At 40.6% G+C, this 20,868-nt stretch overlaps 2 protein-coding genes across 2 annotated transcripts; both read right to left on the reverse strand.

The window, feature by feature from the left end:
- Nucleotides 1–367: 367 nt before the first annotated feature.
- rpl7l1 (ribosomal protein L7-like 1) lies at nucleotides 368–20,868 on the reverse strand. Its single transcript, XM_042095036.1, has 6 exons — nucleotides 20,744–20,868; nucleotides 16,671–16,779; nucleotides 12,984–13,147; nucleotides 11,888–12,025; nucleotides 1,014–1,123; nucleotides 368–902 (listed from the first exon to the last, which is right to left on the reverse strand). Exons 1-6 carry the CDS (start codon nucleotides 20,770–20,772, stop codon nucleotides 694–696), a joined length of 759 nt encoding a protein of 252 aa, XP_041950970.1. The 5' UTR covers nucleotides 20,773–20,868; the 3' UTR covers nucleotides 368–693.
- Nucleotides 7,814–10,784, reverse strand: LOC121711425 (protein ANTAGONIST OF LIKE HETEROCHROMATIN PROTEIN 1-like). Its single transcript, XM_042095033.1, has 2 exons — nucleotides 10,197–10,784; nucleotides 7,814–9,860 (listed from the first exon to the last, which is right to left on the reverse strand). Exons 1-2 carry the CDS (start codon nucleotides 10,314–10,316, stop codon nucleotides 8,850–8,852), a joined length of 1,131 nt encoding a protein of 376 aa, XP_041950967.1. The 5' UTR covers nucleotides 10,317–10,784; the 3' UTR covers nucleotides 7,814–8,849.

The raw sequence follows: 20,868 nt of genomic DNA on the forward strand, positions 1-20,868 counted from the left end.
CTGTAATTCAATTACTACTTAACCTCCATAGCAACCAACATTAACATCCTAGCAACCAGCATAGCAAACACTTTAATTAGTGTAGCAGCCACCATGTCTAACCTAGCCACACTTAGTAACCAACTCTGCATTATCTGTTTTAACTACCGGTATAGGCTACATGATATTTTACATCACATTTTTTGCATTTGTAATTTCTTGCACTGGTAATTCCTCGGAATTGCATTTCTAGTTTAATATTCTATTCTTGTCTGGTGTTGGTATTAATTGGAAAGAGATGAATGAATTAGCTGACAAGTTTTTATATTACACTACAGGTGCTTGATTGCCTTTTTATGATGTCACAATGGTCTATGGGAGAAATTACTTTAATATCTCACCTTTGTAAGAGGGTATAAAAATTACATTGTACAGTGCATTGCACTGCTCCTCTTCCGGTCCCTGTCATCTTGTGTGGAGAAAGTCCATACAAGTTGATTGAATGTTAATGTGTGTGGGAGGTCCATGAGAGATCTCATTGTTGAAGAATTTCATGAACAATTTACACCTTGCAATGAGAAAGTAAAAAAAATTTTTTTTATTGAAGATACACATTCCACTCCCCATAATTCAATCATCTGACTATGTGACTGGAAGGGAATTTTGCAATAAAATAGCAAAAATAACATAACATTTTCCAATGAAAAAGTCCCTTTAGTTCAGTTGTCTTATAACTCTGTTGATGTCCTCTGCTCGTGGTCCAGCATCCCCAATTTCTTTCAAGAGCCCAACCTGGTCTCTGGCTGCATGGCGAGCCACTGACAACCGGAATGGCAAGAGGAAATTACTCGCTGCCTTGAAGTTCTTTCCAACCGAATATATTTCATGAATGAGGTCTTCCAAACAGATGATTCCATGTTTACCTGATGATTGAAATTAAATGACAATTTCATCTGGAGTATTCCATATTCTAATCAGTATATGTGTGGTTGCTTTATAGCCATAATTTAAAAAGAGAAGGTGAATAATCTTACCCATATGTTTTTCAATGACAGTGTTGTCAGTGAGAGCAACCTTCCTTTTATTGATCTTTGCTTGTCCTCTCTTCAAGATAAGTTCACGGACAGATTTCAAATTTGGAAACCTTCAAAATGATAAATTGAACTGATATTAGTCAAATAAGGGTCAATTGAAATCCAACACCTTCCATCAAAAATAGTGACAACTCAAACAAATATTAAAACATTTAGCCAGTGAAAGCCAAAGGATAATAATAATTATACAACCGGTAATGCTAATGAAGACCCTCTGTAACAAATTTCATGATGAATGGACAAAATGGCAGGTGTTCCAAATGTTCACTCTTTCACTCACTCACTGTATTGTTTACTAGGAGACTAACTGAGGGTGGGGTTGGGCACCGAAACCCAGTTCTAATATGGCACCAGTGCCGACGCAAACAGTAGTAATGACAGTGAATAACAGATTTCAGTGCCACTTTGATCTGTTTTTTTTTTTTGTTTAAAGGAGAATTCCGGTGGGATATTGACCTAAAGTGTATTGAAACATGATACCGAGTGTGAACGTATGTCTCATAGCCCATCTCGGCTTGTCCCCTGCACTCCAAAATCTGGCGCTAGTTAGCCGATGCTACCAACAGCTTTTTCAATAGTGGTGCTTCGGCATCGGGCTAGCCATGCAAATAAATCACTGTTTTACACCCATTTACGAGGCTCAATGTATCTCCACACTTCATTGGTAGACTTCCGAGGGCCCTGACATTTAAAACGAGACATTGAGAACTTTGAAAAAGAACTGGTAGTTTACTTACAAGACGATTTATACAGACAGTATCTTCACGAAGTTTAGCGTTTGCAGCCATCTTGAATTTAGTCACGATAAGTCGAGCAACGAGTAAGAATGAACTGGTATGATAAGGGATCAGATTCCAAAAATAATTCAGTGGAAATGCATGGATTCCAGTTTCTTCCAGTAGCAGCAACTGGAATCCATGCATTTCCAGCCCATAGCGCCACCAATGGGTCAAAGTTGACATTGCATTCATGCAATTAACTTTTGAACCGTATGCCCGATTTTGAATATCTTGGAAGTCTTGGATGAGGCCGAACTCAACGCATCCCATGACGTCAATTTCCGCCATGTTGGATCTTCCGCCATATTGCATTTCATCAAAAAAACTTAAAAGGCATCAAAGTTGGCAAAGTTTGTCCGATTTTCACGAAACTTGACGCAGATGATCTTCAGACCATGACTCACAAATGCATTGCTTTTAGGAGCCATATTCAAAACCCGTCACCCGTCACGACCAATCAAGTTTGGCGGCGAAGGAGGCTCAATAAATTTGATGACTTGACCTATAGGTGGCGCTATAATCACAAGAAGTGGGCTCATATTTCAGCAATGCTTTCACATATTAAAACCAAACTTAGTATATGGACTTGGGACCTCATCCTGAGGACAGACAATAATTTTAGCGACCTTTGACCAGTAGGGGTGCTATAATTTGCAAAACTTTCTCGGATCAACACCAAACTTGGTATGTGGACTCGTGACTACAACCTGAGGATGCACAATACATTTGGTGACATTTGACCACTAGGGGTGCTATAATTAACAACACTTTCTCGTATAGACACCAAACTTGGTATGTGGACTTGTGACCACATCCTGAGGATGCACAATCAATTTTGCGACCTTTGACCACTAGGGGTGCTATAATTTGCGACACTTTCTCGTATCGACACCAAACTTGGTAAAAAGGACTCGGGACCACATCCTGAAGACACTCAATATATTTAGTGACATTTGACCACTAGAGGCGCTATAATTATCAACACTTTCTCGTATCGACACCAAACTTGGTATGTGGACTTGTGACTACAACCTGAGGACGCACAATACATTTGGTGATGTTTGAGGCATGTGTATGTGTGGGGGGCTATTGGGGTGTGTGGGAGAGGAGGTTGATCTGTGTATATGTGTGTGTCTGGGATGGGGGTGTGTATAATGTAACAACATTGGGTTGCCATGACAACTCCTGCTCAACTGCTTGGCCCCCACATTGCTGCTTGCAGCTATATTTATTATTCCTCTGCCATCAATGGCAGCCCATAGAACCGTCTAGTGAAAAGTTGTGAAATTTGGCACACTGATTAGGGACAGTCCCATGATTAATGTCACCAAGTTTCATGATGGCACCTCAAGCACTCTAGCGCCACCAACAGGCCAAAGTTGGACGTACGTTCACGCACGTAACTTTTGACCCGTGTGGCCGATTGTCAAAAATGAGGTATCGTTGGAATCCTTGGACCAAGCCGAGTTCAACACATTCTATGACGTCAATTTCCGCCATGATGGATTTTCCGCCATTTTGGATTTCATCAAAAACACTAGTCTTCACAGGTCACAAATTTTGTCCGATTGACACCAAACTTAACAGATATCATCTACAGACCATGCCTCATTAATGCATTGCTTTTTGTCTTCGGAACTAAAACCGTTCACGCGTAACAGCCAATCGAAGTTTGCGGCGAAGCCGCCAAACAGGAAGTGAGCTCATATCTCAGCAACCCTTGCATGTATCAAAGCCAAACTTGCTGCATGGACTCAGGACCCAATCACGGGGACGCTCAAGAAATATGGTGACCTTTGACCTCTAGGGGGCGCTGTAATTGAGAAACATGCCTTTTGGCCGACCCAAGCCAACTTGTGATGTCATTGTAATTGATTCGGCCGCCATATTGGATTTAATCAAAAACACATACAAGTTTTCGCAGGTCACAAATTTCAGCGGATCCTCACCAAAATTGGCAGAGACCATCTTCAGACCATGCCTCATCATTGCATTGCTTTCTGGAACAATTGACAGAAGCATTCGGCTGTAATAGCCAATCAAAATTTCCGGCGAAGCCGCCAAACAGGAAGTGAGCTCATATCTCAGCAATGTATCATCACCAAACTTACTACATATATTCATGACCCCATTAGGAGGACGCTCAAAAAATTTGGTGACCTTTGACCTGTACGGGGTGCTTAATTAGCAATATTGCATTTTGATGTGAAACTGATGACAACATGTTCCATCCAGTTAATTCTAATGTGTGCGTGCAAGGGCAGGGCAGGGCAGGAAGGGGTGGGACGGGCTGGGGTGATTAGGTGGGGGGGGGGGGGGCTGGCTGGCGGAGGTGGTGGCAATACTCAGCCCTGTTGATCCCGGGTGTCTGCTGAGTTCTATCTTGTCACCGCGGCTACTCCGGCCTATTCTGCTTGGCCCCCTCATTGCTGCTTGCAGCTATATTGGTAGATGTTTTTTCTTTACTTTGACATGTTTCGACGTGTACTTCCATCTTCATCAGGTGGTCACACGGTGGAGTAGTGTGACGCATTTTTATCAGCTGATGTTGTTACAGAGGTGTGATCCACCTTTCAGTTTTTTGACAGGTGGACCACACCTCCTGCTGTCAGTCCGCCGCCCCCGAGGACGGCACTCCAGGTATGGGAGAGCATATATGCTCCCTCATCTCTGTTCATCGTCTTTGGGCTCCGCTTTCTTATTTCAATCTCCTCCTTTATCCAGCGGTGGTATCGGTTGTTCTCATGCTTAATAACTCTGGCATGCAGGAGGTGTGGTCCACCTGTCAAAAAACTGACAGGTGGATCACACCTCCGTAACAACATCAGCTGATAAAAACGCGTCACACTACTCCACCGTGTGACCTTCTGATGAAGACGGAAGTATACATCAAAACATGTCAAGGTAAAGAAAAAACATCTACCAATATATGTGTATGTGATAAAAGAAAAACCAAACTTTGGTTTTGGATTCTGGACTTCCTAACCAACAGACCTCAGTCTGTTAGGTTAGATAATCGCACCTCCTCAACCATCGAACACCAGTGTACCACAGGGATGTGTGCTGAGCCCTCTCCTCTACTCCCTCTTCACCTACAACTGCACACCTGTACATGGCTCTAACACCATTGTCAAGTTTGCAGATGACACTACGGTGATTGGGCTCATCAGCAATAACGATGAGACGGCCTACAGGGAGGAGGTCCAGCACCTAACATTGTGGTGCACTGATAACAACCTGGCTCTCAACACCAAGAAGACCAAAGAGCTCATTGTGGACTTCAGGAAGTCTAAAGCTAGCACACACACCCCCATTCTCATCAACAGGACTGAGGTGGAGCATGTCACCAGCTTCAAGTTTCTGGGTGTCCACATCTCTGAGGACCTCTCTTGGACCCTCAACACCTCTACCCTGATCAAAAAGGCTCACCAGCGTCTGTTCTTTCTGAGGTCCATCTGTCTCCTCAGATCCTGGTGAACGTCTACCGCTGCAACATCGAGAGCATTCTCACCAACTGTGTCACAGTTTGGTATGGCAACTGCTCTGCCCACGACCGGAAAGCACTGCAGAGGGTGGTGAAAACTGCCCAACACATCACCGGTTCCTCACTCCCCTCCATCGAGGCCATCCAGGGCAAGCGATGCTTGCATAAGACGCGCATCATCAAAGACTGTTTTCACCCCAACCACAGACTAGTCACCCCACTCCCCTCCGGGAGGCGTTACAGGTCTCTCCGCATCCGAACCAGCAGATTCAGAGGAAGCTTCTTCCCTGCTGCTGTCACCCTACTGAACTCTAGCTCTGCATCCCGGTGACATCCAACAAATTAAGCCCCCCCATCACCCCCTGCCCCGCCTCCGCCTGATGCCTCCTTGCCTGTGCCTGTTGAGGTGTCCACGACCATGGCAACCTGGACAGGGACAAGGAGGCGGACATCCCCTAGCCCCCCCCCCACAACTGCACTACTCTATCCCACCCATCTATTTATTTACAAATGTACATACTGTAATTACACTTATACTGTACATAGCCATATTCTACTGCTTTTCATCCTGCACATACACTTATTATTAATACTATTGTAATGTTACTGTTTCTGCACTACAATGGTACTGTTACCACACTGCACATAGTTGTACATATCTGTCTATATGGTTCATACTAAATATCCATATTTATTCAGTTTTTTCTGTAATATATTCTGTTAATACACTGCATATATCTATATTGTTCTTACTACTACTATAATGGTACCGCCACTACATTGCACATACCTGTACATGTTGTTCATACATTGTTCATATTACAGTACATAGCCATATTTATTCTGCTCTTATAAAAGGTAACTGCTAATACACTGCACATATTTATATTTAATTTATGCTACTCTAAACCACCTTCTGCAAAACAACTGTATACTACTGTCTACACTGCACTATATTTCTTGTCCTGTCTATGCACCAACTGCCTATACTGTGTACATCACATTGCACTTTTCTGCTTTTTTGCACTTCTGGTTAGACGCAAACTGCATTTCATTGTCTGTACTTGTTCTCTGCACAATGACAATAAATCTAATCTAATTTAATCTAAAAAGTGATCTGCCTCTGCTTTGCCTCTTTACGGATCATGCTATGAATAGCAGCAGCAATGTCTGCATAAGTTGAGACATTGTTATTGACCTTCTGGACTAGAGACATTCCATCAATGATTGTTGCTGTATTATATTCATCTGGAAGATTATCTGATAGTGATGCAAGTTTCTGCAAATGCTTTGCAAGTGCTGCTTTAAAGGTTCTCCTTGGGGTCCCCTCAGGTGTCGCCAAGGTCCAAGAGGGTGACAAAAGACTTTTCTCATGTCCAGTCTTTAACATGATGGTCTTGCCATGTGCCAGTGTTTTTTGTGCCACTTTTTTGACTCATGCTCGTAAATGTCTTTAATTTTTGCTTTGTCAATGTATCATGGAATTTGTACTTAGGTGTATCTGACTCCAGCCTCCATTATCTCTTTTCCACCAAGGCAGTTCTGGTGCTGGATCGGAGTCAGTGCCAAATATCGAACCGGTTCTTTGCTTTTCCACACAAATAAACCTGGTTCTGGGCCAACAAAACAGGTTCCAGCTCAGCACCAACTCTGAACTGGTCTAGAGATAAGAACCGGTTACGTCAGGTGCTGGGGGAGATCGTGACGTACCTAAAACTTTGCGACGCCATTTTTTTTTAAAACACTGGTCAGCTGTTAACGTTTGCTCAGCTGTTAACGTACTTTGGGTAGAACTAATGGACGGAAAACAGAAACAACCGTGGTTTGTGGAGGAAACAAACTGTCTGCTGGCTTTGTGGTCCTCCACAGAAATTCAAAGTAAATTGGTTTTGTCCGCACAGCTCCTTCCAATCTTTGAAAAGCTAGAAAATGAAATGTCTATAGCGGGTTACCAGAGGAGTGTAGACCAGTTGATAAACAAAATTAAAAAAAGATTATCGGGACCAAAAAAGGGAGCTTGGGCAAAGTGGTAGTGGTCAACGAAGATCCCCACATTTCGACGTCCTGGACTCCATACTTGGTGACCGGCCGGCATGCCAAACCACCGGGGCACTGAACTCTGCCACAGCCTTGTTAGAGGCTATGGTGAATGGAGAGGCAGAAAATTGCTTTTTAGCAAAAAATGCTTCAGGTGGGTCTTATATTTCATATGTTTCAATGTCACTCATGTTTTTTTTTAAAACGGTGTAGCCAGCTATGTATTGTTACAATGTTATAGTTAGGTGATGACAACAAGTAAAATGTAGCAAGCTACTACCGCTAGCAAACTTTGCCTACTTGGTTACAGTTGCTAAACGTTAACGTTTTTATAAGGCATTTACTAACATTATGACTGCATTACAAAAAGCCGAAATTTGAATAAGTGTGTTGGACTTATTTCAGTCTGTGCTTTCAAACTCTGTTTCCTGTTTTGGTTGTTTAGAGTTGTCCGTCACTGGTGAGGAAGGGGATGTTGAGGACACGGAGCTACCACCACCACAGGACTGCAGCTCACCGCGTTCGGTACCATCTGCCTCCGTGTCATCACGGCAAGCCAAACGAGGTAAAATATTTTGTGCTATGTATTCCGTGTTTCCTTAATGTTTAGGCCTACATGTTATACATTACCTCATTGCATATATTGTCCAACAAGCATTTAACCTTAACTTACTTACTGCCCTTTATGCCTCCTGCCTCCAAGCATTTAACCTAGTTTCTTAAAATGAAGGGTCAGTATGTCCTACTGAAACGGTAGATTATGGTCAACATGCAGGTGCATCGTTTGCAGATTTTGTTAGAAATAGTTAAATTATGGTGGCAGCCAATGTAAAACAAACTGTAGCTTATCTGCAGTAATGTGTGGACTTGTACTGTACTGTGCACTACTAGTACAAGATGTATTTATATTACAGCAACTATGCTCTGGTGGTAGATAGTTTGACATCGTCCTCTAATCACACATTTTGGTTTGGTTTGTTTGTTTTCTACACAGCAAAAAGAAAGCGTGACAATGAGGAGCTGTTGGACTACAGGGAGAAGGCTGACGATAAGTTCTTGCAGCTTAACAAGGACATGGCAGCAAAGATGGAGGCAGACACAAGCGCTCTGCTTGGGCTCATGGGGCGCATGGTGGCAGTGATGGAGGCGCAAGAAAACAAATAGAGAATACTGTTTTTAATTTAATAAATGTTATTTATTTATTTATTTGATTGTTAATGCCAAAACACATGTTTATATATTTACCAACATTCTCACCCTTCCCTATTCCAAAAAACAGTTTTGAATATGTGAATGTGCCGTGCAAACAAACACACACACGCAGGCACACCACACACAGGCACAACCGGTTAAAATAATTTCATGAATGTATTCCACATTAACTACCTATCCAAAATTACAGGAATAAATCAACAGATACTGTACATGTACCACAACACAAAACAGGTAACTGGCAGTAATGAAGAATGAAAACAATCACTCCTCTATACTGAAATAGTTCATTAAGGCTGCTCTAATATCTGCCCCTTCTTGCTCACCATGCTCAGGTAATACCTGATTTGGAGGTTGAATGTCTAACTGCCTGTCTCTGCGATCCTCAATGCATCTGTCACCATGCTCTTCACAAATATTATGAAGCACACAGCAGGTCAAGGTCATTTTCTTGCTAAGCTCCAGCTTGCAGTCATTTCTTTTGAGGAGACATCTCCAACGTCCCTTTAACCTTCCAAAAGCCATCTCTACAGCCAAACGCGCACTGCTCAATCTGTAATTGTAGGTGTGTTGTTCAGGTGACAGTCTTCCAGTGTCTGAGAAGGGCTTCATAAGTCCTTCATCACTTAGTTGCCCCCACAAATGTGATTGTCTTAGCACTCTTGCATCATGCACACTCCCTGCATAGCCCACACACACATCCCAAAACAGTCCTTTGCCGTCCACAACTCCTTGCAATATAATCGAGTGCCACCCTTTCCTGTTAAAATAGTCACGGGGATACTCCTCGGGTGCAATGATTGGGATGTGGTTTCCATCTATTGCACCAACACACTGTGGCATTCTCCAGTGGTTATTGAAGAAGGTGGCCATTTCAACCAGCTTAGCAGCATCTGGAGTGGTGATGTGTTTAGAGAGCAAGACCCTTATAGCCGAGTCACAGAACTCCTGAACACAGTTAAACACTGTGCTTATACCTACCCCAAAAAGGTGGCCAATGGTCCTATACTCAGTGCCGGCAGTAGCCAGCTTCCAGAGAGCAATTGCTACACGTTTTCTAACTGGAACAGCCATACGGTAATTGGTGTTCATTTTGACCATGAGATGCCTGACCTTATGGCATATGTATTCAAATGACTCCCGGGACACTCGAAAGTTTCGAATAAACTGTGTAGGGGTGAAAGCCGGCACAACTGTGTCCCACCAGGTTTGTGATGGGTGGTATGGCCAAACAGCATGTGTCCTCCTCCTCGTTGCCCTCAGCCTTAATACAATCTGCAAAGGCAAAATCCTGTATCATTTGGTTTGTTTACAGATAGGTTATGGTATTGTGATGAGAAACGGAAATTGTACAGTATTGTACAGTAACGTTATTACACCCACGATACGACCCCCCCCCCCCCCAACAAGAACACACACACCCAAAACACTCATACGCATACATTTCATTATTTAGAATTCCCTATGAGTACATGACAATACACTACTTGAACTATGAGCAGTAAGTTAACAGCTAGCTTGACGCTAGAGCATTGATATGCTATAGATGTTGCCATCGCATGCCTGCAAAATGTTATAATAATAACAGTCAAAACATGCAAAATAAATTACCTTTCTTCTTGAACGTATCCTCTGTCCATAGCGGTCACGAAGAGTTGTCAAAGCGCGTCTCCGAATTCCAGTGTGAATTTGTAAAGCCAGGAGCAAAAGTATTGGTATGTAGTCCTCCATTGTTTATTATGATTGATGACTTCATGACACGTTGCTAGGACAACGGAGGTGCAAGCAGTGACTTAAAGACGTAGCCCTACGCTGGCTCGCAGTCTGTGGAAAATCGACTGGTTCTTAGATAATCTGGCGAGTGGAACCAGTACCGAACTGGTATAAGCACCAGCCCAGAACCAGCACCTGGTTCATATTGGTGGAAAAGAGATTTATGTCATGACTTTATGTCTTTGCCTGTAGTATGAGTCTGAATCAGATCATCCCTATCCCTAACCTCTTGTGTTGCTTTGCCTGCTGTAGATATGCAAATTAACTCATGTTACTCTGAAAATGGATTGATCCAATTTCAGTTTCTGTCTCATCAGATCTAACTGTGTAGAATTTTAGAATATTTTCTTTCTTATTTTTATTAAGTTATTATTTATTTTAAATGGAAATGATTTTAACATCAGATGAAAGACTTCAGCTATGAGGTTAATACACGGGGGCAGTTAATATGGTATATGGTTTTGTTTCTTTTAACTTGCATAAAACACTGTCCTGTGGCTTATACACAATACGGCTAATACACAGGAAATTACTGTATGTATTTCATGTGCCCTGGACATTATAAAATTATAATATTTATGTTAAGCTGGGTACATGTGGTGATGTGAACAATGTTCATATGGTATTCCTTGAATGTAAAGGTAATATGTGATTGGTAATCATGATGTTTTGATCTCTTGGAATATCTCTTATGGGTAGTTTCAATAAAATACTAATTTACTGAATTTTGGGGTGTTTCCGAATAGTACATTTACAAATACTAAATAGCATAGCAATGCAGACCTATGTAATCATTTGTATTTCAAGTCTCTGCTGGGAGGTAGGAAGGTATAAATACATTGATTAATGAGGTAGTGGGCATTTCAATTAGTGCTGCAACAGGTTGTGTCTCTGAAAATGTAGATTTGCTCATTATTACACATAAATCTTGAATTTTATCAACCAATGAAAGGCAAAATCACATACAGTAATTATTCATAATATGTATGCCAACATCAAACACCACATATACAATGAGGTTTGGATTATTTTCTGGGCTCTTATGAGGTTTAACAAAAAAAAGCCAATAGGCGGAATTTCCTTTTAAAATCAAAGGTCAACTTTGAAGGCCTGTACAGCCACAAAGCTACAAGATCCAACTTGCCATCATACCATTTTATACTCCAGAGATATGTAGCTTTCAGAAAAATATAGTGAGAATTTGCCCCCCCAAGTGGTAGTGACACGCCCCTTTTTGGGCCTGTGGCTCATGGACTAATATACTTATACTAGTATAGCATATCAAAGCTGAAGAAATCTGTGGGCTGCGCATTGCTACCGTCTCTGATGTGAAATAAGTTGATCAATATTTTTACTCATCTCAATATGCTGTTATATAAAACATGATGTGAAATCACACTCTGTCAAATGTTATTATTGCCTTTCGTCAGGTTCGGACCTTGCTAGGCAGTTTTATCAGCAGTGAACTCAACAGTACACTGCAGTACACAGTCTCAGGGAACACCAGAATACATTTATAATGAACTCACCCCCAAGCAACATATGGCTCAATGGTCTTCAGCATCTTTAAAGATGATCTGTTGATTCTCATAAAAGTGCCGCTGAAGATCTTGCGAAGTCGAAACATGTGGAGGACTTTCATAACTTTGGGACTGACACCTTTTATCCTACAGGTAAAATAAGATATTTTAGTTATTACCTATTCATGTCTGTACAGCTACATCAGAAATGGCTTCATAAGCTTAAAGGAGAAATCTGGCCAATTTTAACACAGAGCTGTTGATGATGTTCATGGAATACTGTCGGTCAGAGAAAAAAAAACGGTGCTGTCTGACGCGAGTTAGTCGGCTAGCGGCTAAAGCAGCCAAAGCTAAAGCCAACTTAGCAAGCTAGCTTATGGGGGCATATTCTAAACTGTATACCTTTGTGCCTTCTAACAGACTCAAAATGTCATGACAAGTGCTGTGCAACATGAACAGTGTCCTTGACACCACTGTGCGTGTTCAACCCAATTTATTTACTTGTAGCCTATATATCGAATTTATTTCTGCATTTACTTATTTATCCTGTCATCTTTGGTTCTCCATATTTCATTCAGTAGCGTGCAGCTGTAGCTCTCAATTGGAGCTTTCATGTTCTTACGGTCATTCATATTGATATATAAACATTGCAATCCTGATTCATAATTATTTTGGACATAAACTTCACATCTGGTCTCTGTGGAAATGGGAAAAGGCATGAGATCGACTTCGGTATGGACATTAGGCTACAGGAAGCAATGGAGGGAAGCAGGTAGGGTGACAGGCTACAAACACAGGATTTATACTGTTCCTTCACAATTATTGGGTTGAACACGTAGTGAGGTCATGTAAGGACCCTATTTATGTTACACAGCACTTAAACAACATTTTGAGTCTGTTAGGAGGCACAAAGGTACAGTTTAGAACATGCCCCCATAAGCTAGCTTGTAAGCACTTTGGCTGCTTTAGCCGCTAGCCGTCTAGCTCGTATCAGATGGCACCAATTTTTTTCCACATTTGTTTCTGACCAACAGTATTCCATGAACATGATCAACTGAGCTCTGTTAAAATTGGCCGGATTTCTCCTTTAATAAGATTCTCTTACTCTCTGATTCTGACAACAAATGCCAGGCTGTTTTTAGGTGATGGCAGGTCAACAGGAGGTCTGTGATTGGCTCTTTGAAGACGTCTTTCATCACGGTGTTGTCTTTTTCCATGCTTGAGGAAATCTTCCAAACGCTTGAACCGCACAGGTCTTCCTTTTTGTGTCTGATCACAAAAAAAGGCAAATGAAAATTAATGCTACAACATATTATATGACAGCTCTAAACAATACATTGCAAGACAAATGGTACAAATTGGTGGCATTTTATTTCAGAGCATGCATATCAATGCACTGTATTGTTATTCAAGGATTCAAGGTTTTTATGTCACATACATAGATACTGTTGTAAAACATTTTGCGAAATGGCATTTAGCTGCTCAACTTTCCTGTGCAAATATGTCCTTTATAAGGATAAAGAAAGATTTAGAAAGAATTTAATAAATAGATTGAGAGAGAATGGGGATAAAAATATATAGTGTGTGTAGGTGCAGTATGGAAATTTTATGAAGTGTAGTTTAAAGAGTTTTGTGTGTGTTCAGGATGTGGATGGCTTGAGGAAAGAAACTCCTCAGTCTTTCAGTTTTAGCCATGTGAGAACAGAGGTGTCTGCCTGACCTCAGTGGTCTAAACAGTCCATGGTCATATGAGGTTTAGGCAGAAGCAGAGTTTCACAGAAGCAATTCCTCTGACTATGTAGTTTGAATAGGAGTATGTGACTTAACATGTATGTAGTGATCGTACAAGAGCATGCAAGTGAACACAATTGTAATACTTATGAAAACTGTTTGTCTCATTACATTAACAAAATATGACACGGACTGTGTATGCTGTATACATTAACAAGTTTACTTGTTACAAAATTGTTTAAGGAACTTTACCAGTGGAGACAATAGGTCAGGGGGGTATTCCAGAAAGCAAGTTTACTGGCTTAACTGGGTATGTTAGCCCAGAGTACGGTGTAAACCTGGGATTTCAGTTCCAAAATGATCAGGCTAAGTAAGTCACTAAGGTAACATAGGCTCTGAACATAACTGGGTATGTTAACCCAGAGTAAGTGGTAAACCTGGGATTTCAGTTCCAAAACGTTCAAAAATGATCAGGGTATTATGTTCGGTTATTTCAGTGCATGTTCAGCCAGGCCTCTATTTTCACACTTGTCACACAATGGTGCGATTGACAAAAAAGCACAAATCATCCGTGCCATTTACCGTGAGAGGGTGATAAGACCACAACATCACATGATATTCTTTCTTTTTCAAATAAGTTTTGCGAGAGCGCTAGCGTTTTTCAGCGGAATCCTTAATACAGGCTACTTGAAAAGCATTCTCCATCCCTACATTTTTACAACGTTACGCATTGTGGATTAGAATAGAATAAAATACATCTTTAATGTAGCTAGCCTACACCATGTCTTTGGCTCACCAGACATACAAGACAGATGGACAGATAACATCTCAGACACATTGAAGATATTATTAAAACAAGTACATTACAAAACATGGAAAAAATAGAAAATGAAAAAATAAAGTTTAAATATAGGCTACATAAAAAAAAAACAGCTCAGCCAGGTATGTGTGTTGTCACTAAGTTTGGTCAAGAATGCTGATGGCATTTGGGATAAAATAGGCTACACTTTTTGGCTCTCTCCAAATTATGTGCATCGACGATCGCTATCCGACTGGGAGTTTTTGTAGTATAGACGCAGAGCATATCGGCAGGCTGTCAGTCAGTGCGTAAAATTTGCCTTGCGCTAAAGCAGTTACTGCGCAACGTCATTCGTTTTTACTGGCCACAAACCCACGAGAATCATTAAAGTGTAGTGTCACCAACTGGCAGGTCAGCATCACTTATTTTAAGTTTTCCAAATTTACACAGACAATAGGATATGTTTGCTGGTGAGCTTTCAATTAATGAGCCTTGGCTTTTTCAGAATTTCCTCACATTAAGGTCTAATGGATAGGCTATACGCCACTTCTATTTTTGGATGCTCTCTTAATGGTGTTGGTGTTTAAGACACATTTTTATTTTAATAATTGCCAGACGATATGTGATGCTTCACATCTGACCACAAACCTGTAGGCGAAATGGCCAGGGTCCAGTACACAATGCCAGTATGTAGGGCTGGGCGATAAAACGAAAACGATGTATCGCAATAGACATGTAACCGATATCAATAAAAAATACGTTCGATAGAACATTCGATAATTAAAAGCAACACACACCTCCCGCCTTACGTTGTCCATATATAAATAGGCTAAATATAGCTTGCATTGTAGTATGTGCAACTCTACCAGAGTAGGCAATAGAAGTAGGCCTACCTCAACACAGACTCTCAAGGAGTCCTTGCCCCGTGCACTCTCTCTCTCCCTCTCCCTTTCAACAGGCGCATCTCTCAGCATGCACATGTAATCCAAACATTCACAATCGTGCAAGACAACTGGCTAAATTGCTATTAAATTCGTTTAGCATCATTAGCACGCTGTACGAATTTGTTCAAAACGGTTGCATTCAAATTGACTGCTAAATTCTAATAATCCCAATCGCGATGCAAATAGCAACGTTTTTCCAAGACTCAAACAGGCCTGTCCCAAGGAGAAAAAGTATTCATTTGAAACTTAAACACACGTGGGAAAACTGAACAGTCTAACCAGTAGACTATCATAAACTAGCAAATTAAGCTACTTTGTTTACAATATTTCCAGGCTTCAACCAGTGCTGCTTTGAGTGTTTTTCATGATTATGTTGCTATTTATTTTCCCTGTTTGCTTTGATAACTGTGGTGATTAAAATCAGAGGAAGGTTAAGTTTAAAATAAAAGTGTTTAAATGTAACTTTTTTCCCCTTCTGGTCCTTATCTGAAATAGATTTTTTTTTAAAAGTCAATAATTATCGATATTGACTGATATGAAATACTTATATCCTGATACAGTTTTCAGCCATATCGCCCAGCCCTACCAGGATGTACCGGGAATCTAATTTGAGCGACACACACAGGGTGCATTAGGCCTATACCTTACTGGAATATTATCTGATCCACTACAGACTAATTAGTGTACTGTAACTTAATGCAATTACAGGAGAACTTGATAGGTTGGGATAGATGATTGCTTTCTGACACTTATCACCACTAGCTGATTCCGATGGTGGAGCACAAACAAGGTTTACTTGGCCCACAGCAGAACCCACGTTAAAATAGAAAATTACATTTGGGATTCTCAAAGAGTCTATGGCCCGCTCAATCTGTGACAAGGTAGGCTAGTTTAAGAAAGCATCATTCAAAGCAGTCAATACGTAATGTCCACTGAATTATTTAATTCAATTGTGCTTTTGACATTAATAGGCTATCCTAAACTTGCTACTCCGCCTCTGAAAAATATGGTGCTCTTCGTTTCGCCGGTTTCACTCATGGTTTCAACTCTCAATAGATGATGCCTTTATAAGTTCGCCGTGAACGCACACAACTCTAAGTTAACAAACACAGGGTTGATTGAACTAACTGGTAACCGGTGTTTTGGAATCAACAGTTTGGGGTTAGTGGCCAAAGGTTCAGACAACCCAGAAGTTTTATCTCAGTGTTTGTTAAACCTCTTTTCTGGAATACCCCCCAGGGATTACTGTTCCAAACACAGCTGAACTGAGCCAAACTGAACTGCACCAGTAGATGGAAACAAGCCATAACAGACTTACCTTCCTTTTTTGAAGAAGTGCAAGTTTTGCTTCTGTTGCTTTAATAGCTTGATATGCTTTCCTTTTCTTCAAAAGGTTCTCAGGAACCAGTTTGATCACCTTAGGAGATCTGACCAAATAGGACAGGATAAACAAGTAATTAGGACACAAATATTGACGTCTGGAAGAAAATTAAACAGAATAATCACATCAAACCTTAGTAAAATATAATTTTACAGCTAGATACAATTGGTATAACATTGCTGAAAAATTACCAGAAAGAGTTTCACCAACTGAAGGAATATACTGGACAGTCATTTAACATTGACTGCCACATCGCTGCAAACTAGGGCTGCAGCTATCAATTCTTTTTGGAATCGAGTATTCTAGCAATTATTTCATTGATTAATCGGATAAAAAAATATTTTGCATTAAGTGCAATTTATTAATGCGCAACAAATGCCATGCTGTAAACTAGCCCTAGTCACTTCAAAGTAAATTGATATATCTGTTTTATGTAGATTTGTGCATTGCATTTACCATTACTACCAAATAACCTCCCTTACAAAAAATAACTGGGTTTTTTTCAAAGTACAGTGCAGTTATATTACAATACAGTAGACAGATAGATAGATACTTTATTGATCCCCAGGGGAAATTCAAGTAGTAGTAGTAGGAAATTCAGTAGTATTTTCATGTCGAAAATATAGCATTTCCTGCATATGAACTGCAAATCTGAGTGAGTGAGATGACGAGATGAGTGTGCCTAAGCCTAACTACGTTGTCCAAAAATCAATAAATAAATCAGAATTTTTAATAGCTCTCGTAGCTTTCATTGTAGAGCTGTGTGTAACTTAACCAAACAGTATAGAAGTCTCTCTCTCTCTCTCTCTCTCTCCACATTTAATCCAAATAAAACAATCGTGAAAGCAAGGACGCATAGAAGATGGTTATTAAGTCTGGTTAGCTTCAATAGCATGCTGCACAAATTTCTTTAAAACTCTTGCATTCAAGTTGACCGATCATCTCAATACCAATGTTTTCCCAAGGCTCAAAAGGGCCTGTGTGTAAAATATTACCTTGAAACGTAAAAACACGTGGAGAAACAGTCCAAGCAGTAAACTATGATAAACTAGCCAGGCTACTTAGTTTAAAACCAAAGCTGCAAACAGCAGCAAGAGACAGAAAAGGGTAGAACTGTAATAGAAACAGTACCTAAGTTATAATCTGCACAATGTGTGCCGTCATGAATATCAGAAATTCAGTATTTTCTCATTTTATATCAGTAGCTTAGTGTATATATCTACCGGTATATCATATTAGTATAAAACAGGAGTCTTCAACCTTTTTCAGCTCAAGGACCCCTTGGCTGAGGGAAACATTGAGAACAACGTTTTGAGATCATCCAATCAGAGTGCTAGCAATGAATCACATGACCATCTGTGAGCTGAAATTTTCAACAAAGATGGCAGGATCACAACAGTAAAGCCAGGAGAAAGAGAGGCTTCTTACAGAGCCTGCTTCTTATATCTTTCTACTCCGCTAACTGTTTATGTTGAAATCCACCTAGACATTTTACTTCATCGAATGCTTAAAACCCAACTAACATCTATTTTTATTTGATGAGGTTGTTAAGGTCATCGTTTTTTCCCAGTAAACTGTTAGCTACCATTGCTCCATTGAGATTGAATAGGATTGGCTAACTAGCGGTGGTTTTGCTAACAAAGTTGCTAGTTGGCCTGCCACGGCAAAATTAATGCCACAATGTAGTGTTGCCTTTTAAATAATCCTGTCGACATATCCTCCCCGCTGGCTGCCGCTCACATTGCAATTTAACAATAAGTAAAACTAGTCAGAGGTTATTTGCTCTTAAAATTCCAAAATAAAAGACTATACAAGTGCAAAGTAATGCATTCCTAGTCAGAGGTAGCATTCAATAAAGTTCAGTAGTGTATGGTCTAATTGAGTGCCTGTCACTTTAAGACGTTTGTGACGGAACCCTTGCAAGGTTGTAACACTGCTGATCTGTGGATGCAATTCATAACGTAGTTAGTTCAAATAACGGTTCGTACTTCTCCTTGGGACAAGCACTTTTGAGTCTTGGAAAACACTTTTCCACACTTTTGGTGAGCAGGCGGGGCAAGGAAAGCCTTAAGCCTGCGTGCATAAAAAGTGCAGCTCAATGAAAGGATTTTCTCTCATCTTTAATTTAAATAGTACAACATAGAACATCAATGTATGGCGGCCGGTTTTGATCTGTGGTGCCCCACCACAGGTTAGTCAACGTATGGGAAACACTGAAGGTGTAAAATTAAAAATATTTAGCGGCACACGTTATGCTTGACGAATCGACGTGCATATTTTGCATCGACGTCATCGATTACGTCGACGCATTGTCCCAGCCCTAAATATAGGTCTATATAAATACGACAAAGTGCAGGGACAAAAACACTATGCATTAAGGGGGGCTATGTTTTGTTGAGGACACCAATTGCAGAGGGGAAGAAACTATTACTAGTAAAATACTATACATAACTAACTAAACACACTCTATATGAATTTAAAAATATATGAAATAAAAACATATCACACGAGCCATCATTTTCAGTGTGTGTTTGTGTGTGTGGAGAGAGTCAAGCAGAATCTAGAATGGCCACTGGTGTGAATGATCCCACTACAGTATATTCAATATTACTGATGACGTCAAGGTGGTGGGGGCCCCCAAATCAAATACATTTTTTTTTAAAGTATCGATGTAGTATCAAAATCGCAATTCTTGACCCCAATTGTGTTAATTCCCCCTAAATTAATCATTTCCCCCCCCCCCCCCCCATTTTGAAAAATGAATGTTAAGCCCTGTGGCATATGGCATGACCATAGATAGGCTAGTCTTTGCAAGCAATATGTCTTAAAAATATTCAAATAATAATTTCCCCGAAACAAAGATTTAATCACACCGTCCCGGTGTTGCACCGAATTCTGTGACCTGTTGTGGTCACAGAATTTGTGACTCTAAAGGGCGCTGTTGTATTTGATAGGCCTACTGTCAAAATATATTACCCCACTGTTTAATAGTGGGGTAACATATTAGAAATAGACTAATACACACACCTCTTACTGTGTCCTATGTTTAACCAAATAGCTCTCATCACTCCTGTGAACAGGTAGACTTCAGCAGGATAGGTCACCTATTTTGATAGGCCTATTGTCAGAAATATTGCCAAAATATGTTACCCCACTGTTAATCAGCCTAGACTGCAATACAACAGCGCCCTCTAGAGTCACAAAATTCGGTAAAACAATGGCATTGTTAAAAGTTTCAATTGCAAGGCAGGAAGGAGAAGGGAGTAGTGAGCTAGCTCTGTTTTGTTTGAACGTCAACATAAATGACGTTACCCAACATCGCTTAAAGCACCTTTAAAGCTGTTGATTGTTACCGAACGTTCTGTAGGCCAAAATCAAAACACTTCTCAAGACCAGACACGAGCCTCGTCTGGGTTGCCAGATGTAATGCAGACTTAGCTAACGTTAGTTGATCTGCAGCTGCTTTAACGTTTCTCCAACCATGACCCAGCTACACATTACGAAACAGTGAAAACAAAAAATACCTCTCTAACCAACGTGACATATTTAGCTGAAGTTAGCGATGCAGATGAAGTTTAGCCCAGGCTACCTGTCGTGGAGAAATATGGCCAGCTCAGGCTGCACCACTCAACAAACTTGTCTATCAGACTTGTCTACTGTCTCCTGCTGCCTATGGCTGAGTCATCAGAAAACTTCTGGTGATATTTATCTTGGTCACCATATGAGGTCGTCCATCCAATTACTAACCAGACACAACTGATAATTGAAGAATATGAGCGTATACGGCTAACGAGAACTGAAAATAGGAAAAATACCGAAGGCTCTGGGGTGCCTGTATTGTTTTGAAGCATCGAAGTAATTTCAGCACAATTAGCCTGGCTTTGCCTATTGCAACAAAATAAATGTTTGACACAGGCGAAATGTGAAGTTGTGTGCTTGCGTTACTGCTACTACAATACTTAATAAACAAACAACCAGAAACAGATTAAACACGATAGAACGATACATACCTTGCCTCTACAATCGTGTTCTCGGCCATCGTGCCTTAAAGTCACGCTGTGTGTAGCCAACGTTTACGGACTACTTCTTCATTTATTCTTGAATGGCGGTTGGCAACCAGCTTTTTAGTGCTTTA

The sequence above is a fragment of the Alosa sapidissima genome, chromosome 6 (genome assembly GCF_018492685.1).
Source record: "Alosa sapidissima isolate fAloSap1 chromosome 6, fAloSap1.pri, whole genome shotgun sequence".
Taxonomy (NCBI): Eukaryota; Metazoa; Chordata; class Actinopteri; order Clupeiformes; family Clupeidae; genus Alosa; species Alosa sapidissima.